We start from the raw sequence: 24,344 nt of genomic DNA, 5'->3' as shown, positions 1-24,344 counted from the left end.
ATAATCTGAATTATTTTTTTCCTGAGAAAACATTAAAGATTTAGATCAAAGAGAAAGAAATTATTTTCTTTCACTGTTGTTGCCTAGAAGATTCATGCTATCATAATTAACTGCAATGCAATACTTTGGCATCTGCCCAAAAGAACTGAAAAAAATATAGACAAAGAAAAAGCAGGAGAGGATAAGCTTACATATACGCAGTACATGTATGTTGACAGATTAGAAACAAGCTCAAACAGCATTTACAGCTGTTTGGTTGAAGGCCATTATGCATTTAACCTAAGTCCTTAGATCTTAACCTGAGTTATTTCTTAATGGTTGTTTTGCTGATGAGATGCAATGATGGTTTTCATTTCTCATTCTCAGCAGAACTGAAAATCTTTTTGGTAAATGATGGCATACCCATAAATTGCAGGTGTGGAGAAACAAAAAAAAAAGCAACAAAAAACCCACCTTTGTAAGTAAAAATCAAACCCCAGAACAGCTTTTGAGCCTTAAAAACTAAAACTAATCTAATCATGCCAAAAGAACTGTAACTGTGTGCTGAATTTCAGTCAATATGACTGATTACCTGTCACTTACTCAGCTCTGATTTCTTCCCGCTATGCGCTTTCGAACCGTCTTTGTTTTAGAAACTCAGAGGCAGCGTGTATGAGTTGTTAGCTCACCTCCGCCTCGGTTTCCTGAATGCTTTTGGGGCTGAGTAATAAGCCCTATCAGTCATTTCAGCCTAAAAGCTTCAGCAGCAGCATCACTCACTTTTACTTATTTTTATCATCCTCATTGATGCTGCTCAGCCTGAAACTCTGAGGAAGTTTCACACCTTGGGTCACATAGAGACTACACAGACGTTATAAGGGAATGCCTGAATGCTTATGCTAAGATACATAATCATTGGGCTTTCTCTAGTTTTGGATTCTAGGTTGAATTTTAAGTGTAATTTAAGCATGAACTGTTGCATAAGTTAAGCATGTCAACTGGCACATGACTTTTGGCCTTAAAAATAACTTTTTTTTTTTTTTTTTTAAATTACATTTACAACAGAGTGAGAAATCTTGACCAGGCAATATGCATTGCTACTAGCTTTCCTATATGTGAAAATACTCCAACTTGCATGCAATACACACGACTGAAATCAGCAAAAGGGTAACCAGTTGCAGAGTCCAGTTTCGTAGTGCAGTCTGAGGGAAGTAAGGGCTTGCTCCTTTGGGACATCCCATATCACTAATCCTTTACAAAAGCCAGCAGCAAACTTAGAAAACAGATTTAAAAGAGATTTATGCAAGTAGAAGAATAGAATTTTATAGGCAGAGAAGTCACGTGAGACAATCTGCAATATTTGGCAGAACTGTTTGAGCAGCGTAACCAGCTGCTGCATAAGTTTGTCTGCCCCGTTTGTTCCATCATTCCTAGAAGCTGCAGAGAACAAGGTTTTCAGGACCTTCGGGAGTAAAAGGCTGTTACTCAGGCCTCTTCAATATACTCTATAGCAAATGGAGGTAGTAGTATATACAGGCAAAATGGACAATAAAAACTGAATAAAGCTAAACTGTCACAGCAAGTCCACAGCAAGAAGTAATGTCTTCCAGAAACAGAAAAGTAACTCTAAAACTCTACAAAACTGTCTTTCTGTTACATTTTGTGTGCAGCATGTATCTATCATTTCAGATGTCCTCTGTACAAAGGCTGTTTTCGGGGTGTGTGTGGGGGGTGTGTGTGTGTGTGTGTGTGTGTGTGTGTTCATGTTATACATTATATTCTCTTGAAGTTTTTTCCCTGAGCTGGCAACAATATACGTTATTTGTTTCCATTTATTTTATTCTGAAAGTAAGTTGTCACAGTAGCACCATTAACAGCTTCCATATGCTGTGAAGATACTATTACAGGAGGACGATGGCAGTGTAATTACATACTACATCTTCAGAGATCTGACTCTGGCAGAGTTGAAGATTACTTCAGAGTTTCAAATTAATCTGAATGACCCCATCTTTATTGCTGTTGAATTTCTGGAAGTGATGAAATGCCAAGTCATTGAAAATAACTGATAAAAGCCTAAACAATCTGAAATGAGTAATGTAGTGTTTCTTTGACTCCATCCCATGTGCTTTACAGCCAGGTACAATATTTTATAGAGAAATGTTTGTTTTAATGAATCTGAGTGCTCTTCACTTCACTAAGAATAGATCAACTAGGCAAAGAAGGAAAAAATCCATTATCATATGCTCTTACACTTTACGTTCACCAAAATTGTGGCTGTAAAGAGCGAACAGTGAAGCAATGATTTCTGTCATCCAGTGTAAGTGTCTGTAAAAGACCTGGGCATCAGGGCCAGAACTGTGTTGTGGAAACATAATAGAAGATTCAAGTACAGGCAAAGCCCTTTTGGATCCCTTTTCTTCCACCTCTTCTGAATAACTTGCATAGCAGAGACTAATACACGTATTTGTAAGTGACATTAGATAATAGGAGGATTTTGTGATTGTCTCCTGCATAACATCTTAAAATTTTATTCTTTACTCAGAGTCATTGAAGTACGACTAAGAAATAGCTGAGGCTACCCTTGTCTTGATAATATTTTGCATCATACTTCTCCTTTCCAGCTGTTCAAACAAGAAGACGAAGAAGAAGAAGAAGAAAAAGTAAAGCTTCCTTTAGTACATTCCCTTTGAAAAAGAAAGAAAGCTTCCTTTAATATGTTCCCTTAGAAAAAAATTAGGGAAATGATAATTGCACAACCTTTAGTAGCTCAATCAATAAGTACTACAAGGCTACACGTGGTAATGTCCAGATGTGGATGCTGACACAAGCAGACTTTACTTACAGGGATTTTTACAAACAAACAAAGCATGTTTTACCTTCAGATATACTTTGCATGCTGATGGAGAGAGGGAGGAAGCAGACAAACCACATTTTTTCAGAGGCAATCAAACAGACAATTACATAGGTACCATAGCCCAAACTACAAGCTTACAAAAGAGTAGGTTTGCTCCTGATCCAGTAGTGTTAATGTCTTTTTTTTTTTCCTCACCTGGAAATATGATGAAGCTGAAAAAGCTGACACAGCATGCATTGTAAGGAGATAACAACAGGGAATAGCGTCTGCTGTTTAATTCAGCGGCTGGATGCGAAAGTCATCTATCCTGCTGTTCCATGATCTACAACTTCTCAGACCCTTATTTTGTGAAGTGTAACTGAACCACTACCAGGCGGAAATCTCTGAGACATCCCCCAAACATGCCTCCCACTAGTCACAGATGTCTGTCCTGCTATACTGTTGAAAAAGAGGTGTAAATTTTCTCCTACATGTTCACATTTAGAGGAACAGAGAAGGCCATTGCCAATGTTTTCCTGCACCGAAGGGGCTGCTCTGCGAGAGCTGTTGGAAGACGACCCAGGAAAATGGAATGATGGGGCAAGCAAATGCTAGCTTTGTTGAGAGCCAAGAGGAAGCGAATCAAACATCCCGGGCTCGCTGAAATCAGCTCCAAAAGCTGCTGGCAGTTTTGACAGCAGAGGCTGCTGGGTGAAGAGAGGCGAGCGGTACCTGCCCGCTGGAAATACTCGTCGCGGTGATGCTCACTGGCAGCTCTGCCGAGTAACAGCTCCAGCCAGAGGCGCGGCCGAGCAGGAAAGGCAGGTGCTTCAGCAGCGGTGTAATAACCCGGGGCACGGCATCATAAACTGAAGGCCTGCGGCTACTGACGTCGTTGAAGTCAAGGCTGACTCAAAGCACTTGGGACTTTTTCTTTTAGCTGTTTTAACTGTTATGTCCAGCATTTTTTTTTCGAGATAGCTGTTCCCCTCACATATAGATAGTAATGCTTATTTTAAAAGTGTGTAAGTTTCTTGTGCTTTGGTTTTGGTTTGGTTTTCAACTGTTATTACCACTAATAGTAAATAAACTGACAAGAAAAGTGGGCAGAGCTCAGAATTTATGTTTAGCGTTGACATTTTAATAGGAGAACCCTCTGGCGGCCAATGTGTAAACTACAGCTCCCCCCCCCCCCCCCCCCCCCGAGTTGTACGTGTAATTATAATACTGAATATTACAGAAATAGGTGGAAATCCTTTTTCCACTGAATTTTCCCTTTCCACTGTTGTGAAATGCATAGAGATATTTTTTTCTCAAACAAAATAAAAATTCAGACACTATCAGACACTAAAACCTGTTAAACATAGAAGGAGGAAAATGCTTATAAACATGTACTATCTAAAAGTAGAATTCAATTCAAAAGAGTAAATCATGTAGGTAAAATTAAAGATACAAATATAGACAGATAACCCAAGAGATAGAGATGCTAAGAGTCTTACAGTTTCACTGGACCAAATCTAGAAACCAGGGGAAATTAATATGTTCAGTGGGTAAAACATGCATATCTCTTTCTAATCCTTTGTTGTTTTGTTCTCATCATTTTAATTGGATGATTTAAGTCTGTTTATTTTGCACAGGCTCCGGGGTTTTAATCAGGCATACTATGTTAATTATCAAGAAATCCCAAGAATGACTGTCTACCACTTTGTCACAGGTATCTTCCATTTAAAAGTACCTGAATCCTCTCACGTTGGTTCTGCTATTGGAAGGATCAGAGCTGTCGACCCTGATTTTGGGAAAAATGCAGAAATTGAGTACAACATAGTTCCAGGAGATGGAGGAAACTTATTTGACATCACAACAGATGAGAACACCCAGGAAGGAGTCATCAAGCTGAAAAAGGTATGTGGCACCGATGGGGTGTATGTACCTATGGCTCAAGTGAGAAACTAGGTAAGCGAATTAAATATTGTGCAATTATGCCTCATAAGTAACACACAGTAGTTTGTATCTTCATTACAATCTGTGGTTGTCGTCTTAGTCTTAAACAAAATTGGAGTTTAGCGTTTCACTTCATAGCAGGTATGACTTTTCACAAATAATATCAGTTTTTAATGGTAGAAAAGCAATTCTTATTTCTGTCTAGAAAGTATAATTTCTCTTTTATGTGACATTTTCCACCTAAAACCATAGGAAAAATGCTCCAGTTCGGAGCATGGAACGAAAGAGTTATATTTTATGTTCAAGATAATATATTTCATTTTCACTCGTAAGCATTTTATTTTGAAAATTTTGATTTCATGTTTGTTATTTTGATAATGAAGCTGTTGTACAGTACTGTGGTGAACAGAGTTTTTACTCAGGGTAGAAGAGTCCCAAATGGTTGCAAATCAACATGTCCTACTTCCAGTCTCCTAATAGTGTCCCAAATAGCTAGTTAGCAGATATTCAGGCAAGGGAGCGCACTGCATCTCAGCTGTTGATGTTGCTTTAGCGTACTAGAATAAATTCAAGATTACTGAATTTATGAATTTTGAAGATGGAAAGGTTAAGTGTTATTTGGAGTTTAGTGATTAAAGGATTAGGTAGGAGAGATGCAAAACAGGGACAGTCACATTTTAACCAATGGTTGCCTTCTGAACCAGGGCACGTACATGTACACCAATGATCAGCTGGTTTTGCAGAAAGAAATCTGAACCACCAGCTCATTTTGAAAGGCCAGGGTATATTCTATAGGTAGCTCGTGCTTGTAGGTGTAATTTTGTAACATAAACACATCTATGAGCTGATAGGATCTGGGAAGGAAAGATTTCTGGACATGTGTATTAAGACAAGATTTAGGCAAAGAGAAGCTTTAGGTCAAATAAAATTTAGAATGTAGGTACTTAAATTTCCGCCGGCTCTGACCATGGATCTATATTTGCATTATACTCATTCTAACAATGAAATTCCTGGCTTCAGCCTCTTGACCTGCAAAATAGTAAATTATCCATGGGTGCATTAAAGGACCAGATGATGTCAAATCACTTACTTTTCTGCTAGTTTTAGTGACATAAAATGGAAGCTACGATACCCACACAAAGTACTTTGTCAAAGAGACACAAACTCTTTACACCGTTCACACACCCCCTTCTTTTCTGACTAAAAAATTGAACGCATTGCTTCCTCCTTATGTGAACTTGTAAAATTTGTTTAATTTTTAAAAATCATTCTGGTCACCTTTTTCCCTCTATGCAGATCACTCAAAAATAGCTCTCTCTGGAGCTGTCGGGCTGAGCAGCTGCACGCCCCTCCGTACGCACTGCCAGTCGCAAATGGCAATGAGTGGGAACCATTGAAAAAACGAATGTTTGAGTATCAAGAGCAGTGTTTTGATAGGATTCAGTTCTCCCTGGATTAGTCCTAAGCCTCAGCTGTGCTGCTTGTATTTTACACAGCAATGGAATTTTTCCATACTTACGGTTAAGTACGTATATATTTGACTGTATAGGCAAACCATTCAAATTGGCAATGCTGATTCAAATAGCATGCATATAATATTTCTTACTGATGAAGAGCATCCATATATGAATTTGCCTAATACATTTATCTCAGAACCAGCAAAAGCAAAATGCCTGGCCACTTTTGAGACTGCTATATGAGGAATTATATAATATGCAATTTAACCTCTAATAAAAAAAAAAGGGAGGGGACACAATTAATTCCTTATCCAGATACTTTAGAGTTGATCATTGTATTTCATGTCATTTATTTAGCCTTCTCAGTAACAGGATACGGCATATCTGAAATTTTAGGGCACTTCAACAGAACATCGGTTGATGCTGCCTAATGTAAATGATAGATCTCTGTCACTGAACAGGAGGGCAAAAAATATAATCCTAATCCCTTCTTAATCTTCTTCATCACAGTGAGCCTGGGGACAGTGGCAGGCTGTGAAGGTCAGGGAATGCCAATTTTGTTGTATGCAGGAGCGTGGAAAGAAGATAAACCCAAAACACAGGTCCTCCAGCAAAGAATGCCTTTGTACAGACCCTGCCCATTGCCCTTCAGAAAACTTTCCTCGGTGGGAAGGACCCATTCACTAGGCTTTAAATGATGCAAGTGCTTTCAGACATTTTGGAATCATGCAAACCCTATCTGCTTAAGTTCCTTGCTGGATCCCAGGTTAAACAAGAGCAATCTGGATTCTTAAAGATGCTGTTAACTCGGTTGTCTTTTCAGATCCACTACACTTATAATAATATAAATGTGTTTTTATGAGTTACTGTTTTCAGATTTTCAGAAGTTCTGGACATTCACAATTCTGTAGACACCTATTAAAAAGCATGCTACCTGTACAAGCCTGCAACGGCACTATTCATTTGCCTGCACAGAAGCAATTTCACATTGCATGGTATTCAAAACACTGATTTGTTCTTGTGGGATTACTCAAATATTTAAGTTATATATGTATATCAGTCCTCCTTTAAATCAAAGCTAGAGAATGAATAGGACCAAACTTTCAATTATGAATTATAAATAATAAACAAAGCCACGACTAAAAAGTGCCATGTGCTCCAAAACACGTTTGCACTTTTTCCTGTATCATAGCTGTACGTGCTGCCGTAATTCTGCGCTGAGCCATTTCAAAACCAGTTATAAAATTTGCTTTTATTTTTCCTGAAAAAATTCTTGCAACCAAAAACTGTCAGTCACTGCAGAGATGCTTTTTTTTGCTCTGTTGTTATGCAAAAACACATGGAGACATTTCTGTATCAAAACTGAGAAAAAAATGAAGCCTTCTTAGACTACGTTTATTTTTTGTGGAAAATACCTTTGATGATAAAACATTGCACAAGCCAAACTGTTCTTTTCAGCATGCTAAGTGCATTGGCAGAGGCAAAAGGTCATTCTCTGCTTCTCAGACACTACATGCGCACAAACAGCTACAGTTGGACAAGGTGTTCATCTTAAATCATCTGTTTTGGTTGATAATTTATTTTTGTTCTATGATCCAATATAAGCTTGATGACTACTACTCTTGTGCTGTTTACATATATTAAAAATGGAATAGCTTTTCTTATACTTTGCTAAAGAAATGATCCAAATGCCATTTAGCACCACTGTGTGGTTAGTACTGTAATAGCTTCCTCTCTCTCTCACAAAAAAAAAAAAAAAAAAAGGAAACCAGTATCAGTAAAAAGAGGGGAAAATGGCTGGCTTTAGGATAGTGCTGCATACAGTTGTCTATAAGAGTAAGAAGTATTACTATATTAGGAATAGAATGACCATTTTCTTCCCTTGTTTGGTGCTATTTAATACAGTGTTTGTTGGGTTGTATATTTATATAGCATCCGTCATCCTACCTGAATGCTTCAGCAAACTACAGTGAGTGTCAGCTACAAGAAGCAGGGTGACAGAAGGGACCATCTCCTTCGTACCAGAGTGTAGTGGCCTCAGGTGGGGCACAGAGTAGTGCTCCAGGTATGGAGGGAAAATGTGTCAGCCCCAGGCAAGCTCCTGATTTTATTGAAACTGATATGAAATCTTTAATGACCACACCCAACAAAAAAGGAAAACAGAAGGGTCTAAGCTTCACTGAACAGCTGGCACTAAATTTATTAAGCTAAGGATGAGTTTATAGGATAAGCCCATTGTGTGTGCAGAAGCCTCTTGATTGGCTCGGCACGAGCTAATCCAGAAATTGAGGAGGGTTCAAGCACTGAGTCTGGCTCGGACACTGTTTTACTAATTTGTGCAGAGCGTCATTAAAATCCAGGAAAAAACTGTTTCCAGGTTTCACCTGGTATGATCCTACACTGCTGCACTGCACTGGGCGAGCTTCTCCGCGTGGGTGAGTGAGAGCTCAGGGAACATCTGCATCGTATTTTCTATAAGCCATGTACCACTGCTAACTGATGAGGTGACAAAGCTGTATCCATGAAATCACGGCATGTCAGGGAGCACACAGCACTGCAGGATGAGAAGCAGTAACTGTAGTGATGATAAAATGACAGAAACTGGGGGCGGGGGGGATGAACAGACCTGGCAGCTGCAGGGAGTTATTTGGAGAGTACGCTTCCTTGTAACCTCAGGGGCCACTTTTAAAAAGCCTTTAATTGGAGTCAGCAAGTAGAAGTTTGACTGCTGAATAAGCTGAGTTGCCTTGCTCATGGGACAGCCCATGCATGTAGTGCTGGGACATTGCTGTAATGTAAGAGCAGCCTGATGGCATCTGTACGCCGCAACAGCGAGCCTGAGGCAGGCTCCTGACGTGCCTCAGCCAGAATGGCAGCGCTGCTGCTGCTTGCTGTGCTAGCAAGACCGCACCGACTGCTCACTCCACCCCCTCCTTCTCCAGGGGCAGGGAATACCCTCTGCAGGTGTGTGCATTGGCACTGTCTATAACCATAACTCAGGGGTTTGCGGGGGGGGGGGGGGGGGGGAATGTGATGGATCATTTTACATCTTCAAGAGGAAGAGCAGGCGATACTAAGTCCTTCAGTGCAGGCAGAAAGTGGTGAGCCGGGTGTAGATGCAATCATAAAGACCATGGCAGCCACAGAGAAGAATGACAGGAAGAGTGAGGAAGGGGAGAACTTCGGTCTCTGCAGTTTGCAGACACAGCTGTTGGGTTTGTTTTTTCCTGGAAAAGTGAAAGGCACCTGCAGAAATGGGTAAGACGTTTGAGAGCAGCAAGCAGCTGAACCTCTGGCACTGGTCAGCTTCTCCCCTTCTCCAGATACAGAACATACATATATTTTGCCCACTTCCCATCAAATCTTGAAACACTCACTTCAGATTGGGTCAAATCTACAGCACTTGCCTACAGATCTCCTTTTTTACTATGCATTCTCAACTCTGTAATTAATGAATGTTCCTTGTTGATTCAGAGCTTGCTTAAATAAATCAACCTGCTCTATAATATCAATTACTTCCTTGTTATTTAAAATCCACTGCATAAGTGCAGTTACTGAAACCTGTCAATGCACAGTGAATAGTCTGATGGCAGTATTTCACAAAAAATAAAGATGTTCAACCCGTCTTCAAGGGAACAGTGTTGACAGGTTTTGAGACAGGCAGACGTGACACCATTGCGCAACACTAGTATGAAGACAAGCCTAAGTGAATGTGCACTTCCTCTCAACCCAGTGCTACTGTCCGTAACTATCTATATGTCCTGGAGCTTACAGTCTCATCCCAAAATACATCTTTTCCGTCATTGTAGGTGTGGATCATGAAAGCCTCTATCACAAACAAAACTGTTGTATCTGTTATGTGTGGCTAAAAAGCAGAAGATTCTGGAGTTTCTGGTCCTGCTTCTTTGTGAAGAAGAGTAAAGTGACAGGATAGTTCTTTTCCCACCTTTGCCATGCTTCTCCTCAGAATTCATTATACCTTTCAGCCCATTTTTTTTCCTTTCAGTTCTTTAATTCTATATCTATCTATCTATCTATCTAATGCATAAATTTAGATACAGACATATCTATACAGTAGCATTTCTTCTACCTTGAAAATGGGAAACAGTAATATTTCAAAATATATTTATTTCTAACACAGAGTTGTTTATGTGTTTTCCTAGTCTTACTAAATAAGTCTGTTCATGGTACTTCCAGAGTTGCAAGATAAAGTGATTTGTCAGTATGTATTATTTGATTTTGGGATTTGCAGAATGCCCTTGCTGCACATGGCTGTGTATATGCTAATAGTGCTTTACTATGCAACTATGTAGAGTAGCTTGTAACCGCAACACAGGAAAAGGCAGATAAGAACCAGTAGGGGGGCCAAATACATCTATTCTGTCACTGGTACTTAGAGTATCAACTAGAAATACTCCTCTAATTGTTGAATAGTCCACAGTTAATAAGACATTGCCTTAATATTAGCAAAAATGCTGTTTACTGTGGAAAAACTTGTAAATGTGTAAAATAAAAGACATTCAAACTTAGCTTTCTGAATAAAGTTTTTATAGAAGGAATAAATATTTCTACTGGTTATTTAAAAAAACACTTCTATGAAGCCATTCCATTAAAATCTGATTAACTGAAAGCGGTTTTGATAATCTTACAGTTTTTTTCTCTAAGATTCAAACATTCTTCTATGTTTGTACCCTTACCAGTATTCCAGATTTTAAATGAAAATAAGACTGTGCACTGTCAGACATCTATTATGTAACAGCAAAATTGTTTAAAAAAGAAAAAAAAAAAAGACAGGCAGCTAAACTGTTGTGTGGACCACTCATTTCCTTCACCGATTTTAGTGGTATATGCTAAAAAAAATAAATACAAAGAAATGCTATTTTAACATCTTTAAAAGTAAAAATCAAAAAGGTTTTGCCTTTTGCCTGAGAGTTAGGCAGGCATTCAATTCTTCTGTTTTCAGGCAAACTCTGGGCATATAAGACAAATGCCAATATTTGAGACTGTCAATAGCTATTTATATGGCTCAACTGTTCAAAACTGGGAAGACCAGAACTGATCGGGAGACTGTAGCATAGACTCCCCATAAACACGATATACATTAAAACCATACTCTTTTGCTACATGATATATGTTGACAAAATCTTTTTGGTTTTGAAATTAAATCCTGGTTTACCATTTGCAACATTTCCCATCTTTCCACAGATGGTTCAGGTGCAGTTTAGCCTTACTTATATTAAAGGGCTAAATGCTGGCATTTTATGGCAGTCTGCCACTGATTTCTTTCCCTGATGATGGCTCAGCACTTTCAGCCTGCCTCTTCTTAGTTTGAGTGCCATCTGTGCTTTGCATTGGTTGCATATTGTTTAACATCTAACTATTTATCGTCAGACCCATAGAAGGACAAAGAGAATGGGTTGCTCTGAGGTTACAATGGGAAAACATTTTCCTTTCTTGGCGTCAAACTGTCTTTTCAAAAATATACCATAGCATCGCCCCATAATGCTGGGGCAGGGGAGAAGTAATGCAGCCATTTTATCTGACTTCTGGCTAGCTAAGCTGTAAAATATGCCAGCCTGAGCACACCAATACACAGAATTGCTTTCTATGTATTAATGTGTTATCTGTGTATTATCGCTTTCTGTCCATCCCCAAACAAGGACTCTGTTCCCCTTGCATCATGAAAACTGTGACTGGGCACTGGCCAAGGACCATGATCTGCTACTGGTGCCTTGAAGAAGAACTCAGTGAAAGGCAATCTGCAAGGACCGCATGAACTATGGCTCTTGCCATTAGCATATCTATCTGCAAATATACTCATGCATCACAGGAGCCAGTCCAAAAAGTTTTAATGTAATTTTTGGGGTATGAAAGATACATACAAGATGTATGTATTACTACTTAATTGAGAGCTTAGATTTCTTGCTTTCTCTTAGTCATTTATCGCTAGCTTAACCCCTCATACTTAGACTTTTTCTGCTCATGACCAGTTTTTTAAACTCCAGGTCTTCTCCCCTTCATATATTTTTTGAAAATGCATTAACACTTTATATAATCACCTGGAGAAGAGTTGGGGGGGGGGGGGTTGTTAGTTGGTTGTTTGGGATTTTTTTGGTAATGCATAACAGTGAACATGAATAGTATAGGAACTGAAAAGAAAGTGTGACAACAATTTGGATAATGAAGCAGCATGTCCCTTCCTGGAGGGAAGGGATGCCATCCAGAGGGACCTTAACAGGCTGGAGAGGTGGGCCCGTGTGAACCGCATGAAGTTCAACAAGGCCAAGTGCAAGGTCCTGCACGTGGGTCGGGGCAATCCCAAGCATGACTATAGGCTGGGCAAGGAATGGATTGAGAGCAGCCCCGAGGAGAAGGACTTGGGGGTGTTGGTGTATAAGCTCAACATGAGCCAGCAGTGTGCACTTGCAGCCCAGAAAGCCAACCGTGTCCTGGGCTGCATCAAAAGAAGCATGGCCAGCAGGCCCAGGGAGGTGATTCTCCCCATCTACTCTGCTCTCATGAATGTGTCCAGCTCTGAGGTCCCCAGAACAAGACATAGATCTGTTGGAGTGAGTCCAGAGGAGGGCTGGAAGCTGGAGCGCCTCTCCTATGAGGACAGGCTGAGACAGTTGGGGTTGTTCAGCCTGGAGAAGAGAAGGCTCTGAGACCTTATAGCAGCCTTCCAGTACCTAAAGGGGCCTACAGGAAAGATGGAGAGGGACTGGTTACAAGGGCACGTAGTGATAGGACAAGGGAAAAAATTCTTTACTGTGAGGGTGGTGAGGCACTGGAACAGGTTGCCCAGAGAGATTATGGATGCCCCATCCCTGGCAGTGTTCAAGGCCAGGTTGGATGGGGCTTTGGGCAACGTGGTCTAGTGGAGGGTGTCCCTGCCCATGGCAGGGGGGTTGGAACTAGATGATCTTTAAGGTCCCTTCCAACCCAAACCATTCTATGATTCTATAAACCAGATTTTCTTTAAGGTGCCTTCCAGTCCAGGCCATTCTGTGATTCTATGATTTGTAGTGAAGGTCACAGCTTACGGTTTCACTACTGGGGCACAGGATCTGCCACACTTGATTTTGTCTGTTTCTTCTTAGCATTAGTTTCTTCTTAGCCTTAGTTTCTTCTTCTTTCTCTCACTCCAGTCATGAAGATGCAATTCATAATGGCTTTTACTGAGAGTTTTGTCTGTAGGGGGATGGTTGCATGTGGTAGTAGATTGGTTAGTAGTGCTTGGCTTTAAAGTCTGATTATTTCTATGGCATATAGACTTGGATGGCTGATTTTAAATTCCCAGCTCAGAAAAGACTGACCATCTAGTCTATTGAAATTATAAAGTCTTTCAGAAGGATTTAAAATCATTATGCTAGCTGTTCAGCTAATGTAAGTCAAGGTAACTCAATTTTAATGGAGCTACTTCAATTTACCCCAGCCAGTCATATGGCCAATTATGTCCTGTTGTGATAAGGACAGAAAATGGCAGAATTTAAATCTATCCTAGCTGTGACAAATGACTGGAAACACTGTGGTAATGATGGCTGGGGGAAAAAAATTACAGACATTGAAATATTCTTGCTCATACACTTGTGATCCTGCTCTCTTTTCCAGATAGCATATCCTTTCCCGTTAGAAAATTTCCAACTTAACAATTACAGGCAAAACCCACTAGGTGCCAGTGTTACCCAGACATCAGGAAAAGACTGACAGTAACATTAAAAACATGAAGGACAACGCAGTTAAATCCTTTAACTGAAAATAAAGCTTCTGTGTCTTAACAACTAAAAAAGACTGCATTAAGGTTTTTGAGATTATTACTTTTCTAAAACCAAAGGCACTACATTGATGTACATTGACAGAAACCCACGCCAAAACAACCTGATTGCAGGATGCAAAAACCCAGATAGGTAGACAAAAGCTGCTGTGCTGCCTTCAAGACCCTATGGATTACACCTAAGGTCATAAGGCAGAATCAAAGTCTGCATTTTTCAACATACATGCAGCTCAAATATATGGTGCAAATAGCAATCCACTGCTAAGACAGATGTTTTACAGGAAAAACTTAGTTCAGATCAACTTTGAATTCACATTCCAAGCCATAGCTGAAGTTTGGTTTGACCCATTGGTATATATCAGAGTTTTCATTTGGGCTCATTTCCATCATTGTCATGGTCCTCTGAAAGCTTTCCCTGCTAAAAGAAATGGAAATCTTCTGTTTAAGGCACTGGATCAGCTGGAGGCAGCTTATTGCCTGTGCATGGGAGCTGTTAATGCAGATCTCTGGCTAACCTGCCCACAGCTCATTTGCAAGAGGTAAATCTCACTCATTTAACTTCAGACATCTCCAGTGTAACTGTTTGCATCCATGCCAGTCATCTTGATTTTTCTGACGGGGAAAAACAGTCACTTCCTGTGTGACTATTTCAGAAACTATTTCACTTAGCATGAGATGAGCTGCAAAACAAGCTTAGATGATTAGGTCAGGAGCTGCAGTTTGCACTGAAGGTGTCTTAAATTATGCCAGATTAATCCTACCAAAATTATTTTGCAATGTTTAATTTTTAGTCAAATCTGATGTTTTGCTTATGTTCTTTCTACAGCCATTAGACTTTGAAACAAAAAAGGCATACACCTTTAAAGTTGAGGCCTCCAATCTCCATCTTGACCATCGATTTCACTCGGTGGGTCCATTCAAAGATACTGCCACTGTGAAGATAAATGTGTTGGACATGGATGAACCTCCAGTTTTCAGCAAGCCTGTGTACACAATGGAGGTTTATGAGGATACGCCTGTGGGGACCATCATAGGTGCGGTCACAGCACAAGACCTCGATGCTGGCAGCAGCTCGGTTAGGTAAGAAAGCTTTTCCTCCTTCAATAACTCTGACAACCCAAAGTACTGCTGACAGTGAGATTCAGTGGCAAAGAGCTTAGTAAGAAGATACAAAATGTGGCACTGTAACAGATAACTGCTGCTCTGAAATATGTTGAAGAGATGCTAGTTTGGTGGGTTATATGGAAAAATGCATTAAATATCGACAGTTTCTTAACATACAGAGCATATAAGTTACCATGCATTGATATGACTTCAGAGATGGCGTGCTCAGACTTAGGAAGTAAAAACATTGTTTTGGCTGGTGTCTGGGGCTTCCACATAAGCGGCTCTGAAGTACAGTAGTGAAAAAGGAGGTTGTATATGCTCCGTCTGTGGCATACGTCAACGGGTGACAGCGAGCACTGCCCCTCTCACAAGAACCACTCATGCTCTACATCTGGCAAAGAACAAACACTTTGATAAATAATAGCTACATCTGTCTTGGCTAAGGCTGTGGGGCCATGATTGCTGACCAGCATGGCTGTGTTCAGCAGACTTCAGCACAAGTAAACCCCTGCAAAAAAACCCTCTCGTTTACTGGTATGGCTTATTTTCCTGAAATAAAAGGGAGAAAGGAGCTGTTGTACAAAGGTAATATATTGATTTTGCTGATGTATTTCCAGCCACATTAGAAACTATAAAGTGAACCAGACTCACGGGAAGCTCCCGTGCAGACATGGTCTAAGATGTAAGCATTACACATAGTTCCAGTACCAATTCATGCTGGACCTACTTGACTTTAGGAAATATTTTTATTCCTAGAATTTCTTGAGCAATATTGCAGACATAATGAAAGTCATCAATCTTTAAGTATTCATGTTTATTAAATGGGACTACGATGGAACAGGAAAATGTCACTAGTGTCTACCAAGTGCATACACGTTCATGCATATTTGACTACAAATTTAATTTGGACTTTCTAATCCATGTATATTAACTATGTGTATTTTGACTCAGTACTTATATTCTTAAAATGTACAATAAACATGCTAGATGATAGGTTGTAATCATATGCAAAAATTTAACATGCAACAGTGTTTATCTCCTGCTTCATCAATTCACTGTTAATTATTGCTTAAAACTATTACTAATGTTGTTTGTTTCACTACTTTAAAAAAAAAAAGAAATCTTCAATCTTTTCTAATACAGAAATGAATTTGTTCATGAATCTGTGACACATTCCTTCCCTGACAAAGGATCAAAACCTTCACTAACAAAGACTGAAGTGGGAACATTTTTCCCTGGTGGTAGCCTATGAAAATAGCCCCACTGAAGTCAATATTCTGTTGAAAACCATACTTTATTGCAACCGGATAGCAAGCCTTTAATCATACTGTTGAGCAGTTTTTCATATGACAGCAGAATCATTTGAATGTATAACCACTCCTCAGTGAGAGTTTCTTATTTCACATACTCTCCTAGGATACTCAAGTGCTTTAGTTACTGATCCTAAATTTGCAACTGCACAGAAAAAATCATCATCTCACAATGGTTTCTCCATACACTGCGGTCACTGTAATATTGAATCCTAAGCCATTTCAAAATGTCCACATCTACCTTTTTTAACCCTGAAATCATTACTTGTGTGTCCAAATGCCCATCTACAGTTAGAAGATCAGGAATACTATAAAATACCCTTGCATTTTAGTCTCACTGCTCTACTTGCTGACCCCTTACACTGACAAACTACTGAGGTGCTCTCAAGATCATGTTTTATGAACCGATTCAGTTGGTTCGTGCCCAAGGAAAAACATGAACCATGTCCCAGTATTACCAGTTTCTCAGAGGGACCTACCAGAAGCAAGCCACACATTGAATTTGGTGGACTTTGCTTTAAGGATGACTTCCAGTAAGCCAGCTGACATGCTGAGGAGATTAAGCTGGAAACCTCTCCATGCAGCTTCTTTCCAACATTGTAAGATCACTTATTTCTATCAATTTTCATGTTTCAGTCCTGAAATCTCTTCCTTGGCTGTCATTTACCTGAGGATATATTTGATTCGCTGTATTCAGCTTGATGTCCACCTCTTTGAATTTCATTGTAAGATTCTTACTAATTTATTGGAGATCTGACCATGTTCTTATGCTCTGAAAAAAACTACCTGTATCAAACCGCTGACTAGTCCAAGCAGAAAAAGAAATTATATGCAATTGTTAGTTACTGATATATTACTGTTCAATATTCCGTAAGTTTTATATCCTCTAACTGAAAAAAAAAGTACCCGACCAGAAGTTAGAAAAGCATAAATTAGTTTGAAAGAGTTGCATGTGATTACAACTTAACGTATCTTAACCAATTATGCTCTTTCAGCTGTTTGAAATCTAGATCGTCTCATAGATCTAAAGAATGGCTCCATCAATTTAATCATATTTTAAAGGAGTCCAAGCATCTTCTGAATAAATATGCCCTCTAACCAAACATGGAAAAGCAAGTAATGTTCTTTGAGGCAACAGCCCATACAATTTGCTGGGTGGCACAGTTTCTTTACAAATTCATTCATTTTCTCTGAAACGTTTTCCTAGAGCAGTTTGGCCATTAAGATCTCCATTACAACAACAACAAAATCAACAATCGGCCAAACAGAGACTGGGATAAAAGACCAGCCTGCACTGTGTGCAACAGAAGGCAAAACTCTGGAGAACAAAGCAGGCTAGAACAGCTTGCACGAAAGGAAGCAGCACTAGTCACAGCAACTAAATCCGTGTTATCAGACAAAAACTTTAGCTCTGTTATGCTAGACACATCAGGAAGGGGGAGATAACAGCTAAGAATGAAGACAGGATTCAGCTGGTAGAAAAAGAAAAATATTCTGCTGGAAGCCATTGAAAATGTTGAGGTTTATATGATTTTTCTCTCTTCTCCTGTTACTGGAATCAAGTTTTTGCACATCAGGAAATTTAAAAGGTTTGTTTTGTGGGATGATGTTTTTTCGAGATGTTGAAATGAAATGGCACAGAGCACACATTCAGTAAGAAACAGGAAATTAAACACAAGGAGAAAAGGGGCCACAGGTATTCAACACCTGCAAGGGTGACTGGCTTTGAAGCTGTTTTGGAACATTACCTTAGTGCACCTGATTTTCAAACTGTGTTAAATCTGGAGTTTATGTGTCTCAGGAGAGCTATTTTGTCTATTCCCATTTTATCCATAATGTTCCAAGAAATGCTCAGCATAAATGTTAAGATGAAGTCCTATGTACTTTGTGGCCATTAAAAATCCTAAAGTACTTCTGAAAAGAACAATGATCATGTTCTTCTCAGACTCCTCTAGTTTATGATGGTTACAAGCTGTCTGGAAGAAAAAAACCCAACAAAACCCCACCTGCGTTGTAGTGTATTACAATGTATGCAGTTTGTAAATATGCAAATGTTTCTAGTAAAGATCCTTGTACCTCTCGTACAAGGGATTTTTAGGACTTCCTAAGAATCACTTTTATATCTGTCCATACAGCATGAATGTTATAGACAGAGCTGTCTAAATAACAAGAGAGTGCGAATGAATGGCAAGACTGAGTTACCTGCAGTACTTTCTAGAATATGTGAGCTTTATGTGAGCTTCACAGTGTGTGTGAAGTTCAACAACTTTGCACTAACACCTTTGAAGCTGTCAGATTTCCTTGGAGATGATATTCTGGCATAAAGCATTAAAGGATTTTTGCCCCTGATGTGAACCCCAGGTATGACTCCAATTACAATGAGTTTCATATTCCGTGCCACAGCACTGCCCTTCAGATCTCTGATTGACTCTGGAGTTTTGCCTTATGAACCGCAAGAACCACTCAAAGCTGTGGGGACTGTGCATTTTCCTGTCCAGGTCTAGAGCCATGAAACCATGATATTAAAGAAAGAAAAAAATAAGTCTTGTGTGCTAGTCACAGGTCAATCCTGCCCTCAGTATCTGGGGGACAAGACTGTATTCCCTGCATGTGCTTCGAAAGCAAAAGCCTTGTTTATTTTCTGAGCTAGTTTACAGTGGTCCAGAAACTTTTATGGATAGGTTGTTTTCCCAGTGCAATACTTTGTCATGTAAAGATCAAGAAAATATAAATAGTAGATTTCTTCCTGAATCCTTAAACACTTAATGTACAAGCACAAACAAGATGAATTAAAGTTATGTATGTAATGGGAAAGTGCTTGACCTTCCAATCTCATAATTCTTCTTCAAATCCCTGCACCTGTACCTCTCAGTTCCTCCTGCAGATCCCTTGCTATCTTTTTCAGTCCTCCTACTAGCCCACTGTTTTCTTCTATCTCCTATGCCTTGGCAGTCTAATACCAGTCTCCTATTTCACGGTTCACCTTTCTTTCTCCCACAGCTGATTTCTGCCTTTTTCCTCCTGAATCATATCCCGTTAGGTTCATTAGTGTCCCACTCTACTGCCTTCCTTTCTTCTGTTGATGACGGACGTCTTTTTTGATCTCATTGGCTTGATGTATTTTCTTCTCTTTGTTCCAGTTACTTTGATCTTCTTTCTAGAACTATAGAAAATGGGTTTCTATCCCAACATTTTCTCTAAATCCCAAGGGGTATATTTGGCTGACACATCTGTTCTTTCCCCTCCAGCCTCCCTAATTTCCAGTCTCATTTGGCTCAGTAAGTACTCAGCTACCATATACACAACAACATCCCCATCTACCTACCTTCCAGCAAAGCGGGAAATTATACAGGGCAACAAACTCCTACTTCCTCCTTGTATTTCTCCCCAGCTTTCTGACTCTTCCTCTGTTTTCTTCTCTGGCTTCTAGACTTTGTCTTCATGACCTCAGGCAATCACATCCTCCACTCCATCGTCGTCTTCCTGTAAGTTTCTCCCCATACGATCCCATGTACTGCTCTGCCGTTCTCTAAGTTTGCATGAACTGGCTTCCTTGTCAGCAACTGGGTGGTTCTAAGGGACTGAACAGAAAGGTGACTTCTCTTGAAACACAAGGCAGAAAAATCTTCCTCTTCTGTGTATAAACCGTCTTTCAAAAGGAACTCTTTTCTTGAAGCTTAATAAATTCCTGCTCTTCAGCAGAGTCATGGCAACTGACTGTATCTCTCTGCTTTACCTTTACCATGAAGTAAGATGTGTATTACAAATTGTTATGGTAATCTCATTCATGCTAGTTTAAATTAATATGTTTTATTTCACATTTGCAATGGATTAGGTGCACACAAGCAGACAGTTACCCCAGCTCAGTTGACAAGTGACTCAGCTGTGTTAATTCAAGGACTGCGGTACCTCGGTTCCAGTGATCAGCTTGGAGCTACTACAAGTAGCCACTGGGGGAAAAAAAAAAAAAAAAAAAACCCACAAAAAAACCCAAACAAAAAACCCCCCAAACCTGCAGATTTGTTTTAACCTTAACTTTAAATTTATAGACTTAAGGCTGAAGGGATCACATGCCATTCTTCGGAGGGGAAGGTAAACATACTGTCACTCATTAGCCCTCCCTGATGCTGCAGCATGTTCACTGGGAACAGCCAGAGACCTGAGCTAAAAAAACCCTTCTTTGTTATTTTGTAGTACATGTAGACTGACTTTTTGATCCGTGAGGGTTTTCACAGGACTGGCAGGAACATGGAGCAAAGGTGAGTACTTTCTGGCACAAGTCAGAAAGCCTGCGGTAGAGGAAAGTCAGACCTTCCCAAATAAAAGATTGCTAGGATTCACTTGACATGCATAAATCTTCCTAGACTGACTCCTGGAAAGACTTGCAGCATGAAATATTATTTCCTAAGTCCAGCAAGTCAAAAGCAACTGAAAACAAAATTTAAAACTGAGAGAGGCCAGTAACCTTTATTTACAGTCAGTAATTCATCAACTTACTGAAGCTTGTGAAAAACAGCAAGTGATCTTCAGTTGGCATATGCAATCATATTAAGCTATAAAATGTCAGTCAGGAGTATGTGTAGATCCAAGAAGTTTACAGACTACCACTTTCAGTGAATGACCTGTTTGTGAGGGAAGTGGATGCTGAAAATCAAGAAGTGTGCATTCAGCTCTAAGGCAGAAAAGAACAACTTGGCAGGGAAAGCTTTTAAATTAATTGAGAATAGCTAAGAAGCCAGGGTGAGGGAAAAGGAACAATATGACCATAATAGTTCTGGTTTACTTCACAGCACTTCTAACACCTGGTGATGTGATTTTACAAAGCTAGTTCACATCCCAGAGGCACATACTGTAATTTTACTTTAGCTCAAATAATAGTCTTCCTGATTTTTGATCAAGGGCTCTTATTCCAAATTTCTCCAGCAATGGATTTCTCAAGCGTTCTAGAAAGCAATCGTGAGATTAAAACAGAGGTTTAATGGCTGCAGCCGTATCACCTCAAGCTGTGAACCTCTCAGGGCTTGACACTAAGAGAATTACAAAGGGTCAGGACTTAAATCAACATCTAAGAAAAACCTATGTGCTACAGGGAAGCATGTTAGTTGGTTATTCTGCACAGCGGTACATGAAGTCAAACCTGAAACTATCTTCCTAGTATAAAATCAAGCTTCCCAACATTTTTTTAATTAAAGGTCTTTCGTCCCTTTCCAAAAGAATAACTATTTTAATCATTGCAACCTAGTCAGATTCCAAGTCCTTTCAATCTGAATTTCTCCTTTATGTCTGTTTGTAAACATTGGCTTTACTTTCCTGTCCTAAAATGCTCAAGTTTATTATTATGTTTAAACAACTATTGCATATAGAGTTTCTTAGATATTTGTTTGGGTTTTTTTTTGGTTTTTTTGCCTGCAGTCTTCTCGATGAAGTTTAAACTGAAGTTTAAACAACAGCGGTTTTGAGAGTTACATACTTTTTGGTCTATGTGTTTGGAAGTTTCAGTCACATCCTGACTGTAGATGCAGACAGATCTACTTTTACTGCATCCAGTTCTGGGCTCCTTAGTACAAAAGAAACATGGACATACCGGAGAAGGTCAAGCAAAAAGCCATGAAGATGATGAAGGGACTGGAGTATCTCTTCTATGAGGAAAGGCTGAGAGAGCTGGGACTGTTCAGCCTGGAGAAGGGAAGGTTCAGGGAGGTCTTTACGATGCCCCCACCCTGAAGGGAGGATGCAAAGAGGGCTGAGCCAGACTCCTTTCAGTGGTGCTCCATGGCAGGACCAGAGACAATGGGCATAAACTGAAACACAGGAGGTTCCCTCTGAACACCAGGAAACACGTTGTTACTGTGAGGGTGACCGAGCACTGGCACAGGTTGCCAGTGGAAGTGGTGGAGTCTCCCTCCATGGAGACATTAAAAAAACATTTAGACATGGTCCTGAGCAACTGGCTCTAGGTGGCCCTGCTCGAGCAGGGAGGTTGGACCAGATGAGCCTCAGAGGTTCCTTCCAAGCTCAACCCTTCCATGATTCTGTGACACAGGCACAGGATCATCTAAGATGGCTGGGCGTGAAAAAGGAGCAAAGAAAATCTAAATATAATGCTGAGATTCAATATGTTCAAACACTAAAGAAAATAATTAAAAAGACTGCTGTCAGCATTGATGTAAGCAATAAATCTATGGATTATAATAACAGATTAATTTAGGCAGTAAATCTGAAAACAATATGGAGGAAACACCGCACAGAAGTTCCAGCTCAGGTAGGAGGAGAGAAGAACCTGTTTTAGAGGGAAATGATGGGACCTGACTTGTCTCAGGTCAGACCATCAGCATGCAAGGGGAGGCAAGGAGGTTCTTATCCAGCAACTTTTGCCTGGGGCCCTCACGAAATTTGTAAAACTTTTGAAAAGGTGGCCCCATGCTTACATTGATCTTTGCAGATTCTGGCTTCCTTTATAGATGCAGAGGATTGGGGAGGAGAAATTAAAAAAAAGGAAAATGCAGCAGCTCCTGCAGTGTCAGAGCTGTCCTGAATAATCTCTTAATTTATGAGCGCTTCGCCAAACCAGCCTCAAAGCAACAATGCAGCCTCCAATTCCTGACTTCACTGAGCGTTGCCTCTTGCAGATCCAGCTGACAGTCCAAGTGAGTCCCAGCTGAGGACCTGAGAAAGTGATAAATCCTCTATTGTGTGCTGCAGTGTTCTCTAGAGTCAGCATGATTGCTGCTATTTGCTTTTTCTTCGATTGTCTCAGTATCAGCATTTTACTTCAGCTTTTTTCTAGGGAAAAATATGAGAGATTTGTTCAGATTTTAGCATCCAAAAGATATACAACAGAGCTAATATTTACACACTGCAAAAGTAAAGCAATCAAAGATTATTCCTGTTGAATTTATGCCACTATACCTGCTTTCCTCTATAGCAGCTATGCTGCTTATTGTCTTAGCACATTATCAGAAGAAAAAGCATTTGCCAGGCCAGGCATGGGAACAGAGGCCCAGGAAGCATCTCTGTCTTATCCCAAGTAAAAAATAAAGTTTCAGCTTCCACGGAGTTGAATATTTGACAGAGTTATTGCATCTGTTTTCCCCCTCTCAGCTTTGTAAGGGTTGGGGGAGTCCACCCAGATTCATTTGTTCCCTGTTTTTCTATACTCACTCTGCCCATTGGTAGAGATACTGATACACATCCAGACGCCCATCCCAATATACCCTCTCCCCACGTAAAACCAGCAAACAGGGGCTCTGCTCTCCTCTTCCCCAAATGCGAGATGCACCCTCCAGTGCCTGGGTGCCCCTGTGAATGCGGGTGGCGAGTCCTTCGTGCTACGGGCAGGACGAAGGTGGAAAGCACAGACCACGGGCAGCAGTGCACAGAGCAAATGTACAGGGTGAAATGGTGTTTAGGGCCTGTAATTTGCGGTGCTGGTAGAGAAAGTGCTCTGCCGCTTTCCCACTGCAGCAATATTGACTGCTAAGCCTGGAGTGAGGGGGTTAAGTCCAACATGCCTTCTACTGCTGCTCACAGTCCGAACAACTGAGACTTAATTAAACTACAGGATAAAACTTTCCCTCTGCCTGGCTGTCTTGCAGTTCTGCCTGCTCAATGAGGCAAGAAAAACGATGTTAAAACTGAAGAAAAACAATGCGTTTTCCAAATGACAACAGCTTTTGATAAGATACTCAGCTGGTAATGAGAAATGCAGAGCAGACAATAGAGCTGACTGAAGGGTTTGATAAGCAAATGAACAAAACCTTTAAAGGGGGGGGTGTGGGGGGGGAAGCACAGGAATTTGTAGACAGGCGGAAGTGGCAGTTTGGAAGGGCTGATAACTGAACTGCAGCATATTTTATTTCCTATATTGCCTAGAGTGTTTTACTAAAGTTCTTATGTAAGATTTATGAGGCTTATGAAAAGTTTAACAGCTTCCCTCGCTTGAC

General features: G+C 40.1%; 1 protein-coding gene across 2 annotated transcripts in view; it reads left to right on the top strand.

Annotated features, from left to right (window-relative positions):
- CDH12 (cadherin 12) overlaps positions 1-24,344 on the top strand; it is a 591,317-nt gene that overhangs the window by 533,688 nt on the left and 33,285 nt on the right. For both annotated transcript variants that reach the window (XM_075744849.1, XM_075744850.1), the window contains 2 exons: positions 4,527-4,714; positions 14,811-15,064. In XM_075744849.1, the coding sequence (XP_075600964.1) occupies positions 4,527-4,714; positions 14,811-15,064 (442 nt within the window). The remainder of the gene's footprint in view (positions 1-4,526; positions 4,715-14,810; positions 15,065-24,344) is intronic.

The sequence above is a fragment of the Balearica regulorum genome, chromosome 2 (assembly GCF_011004875.1).
Source record: "Balearica regulorum gibbericeps isolate bBalReg1 chromosome 2, bBalReg1.pri, whole genome shotgun sequence".
Classification (NCBI taxonomy): domain Eukaryota; kingdom Metazoa; phylum Chordata; class Aves; order Gruiformes; family Gruidae; genus Balearica; species Balearica regulorum.
The sequence above is the reverse complement of the archived record's forward strand: the minus strand, read 5'-3'. Positions and strand labels throughout refer to the sequence as shown.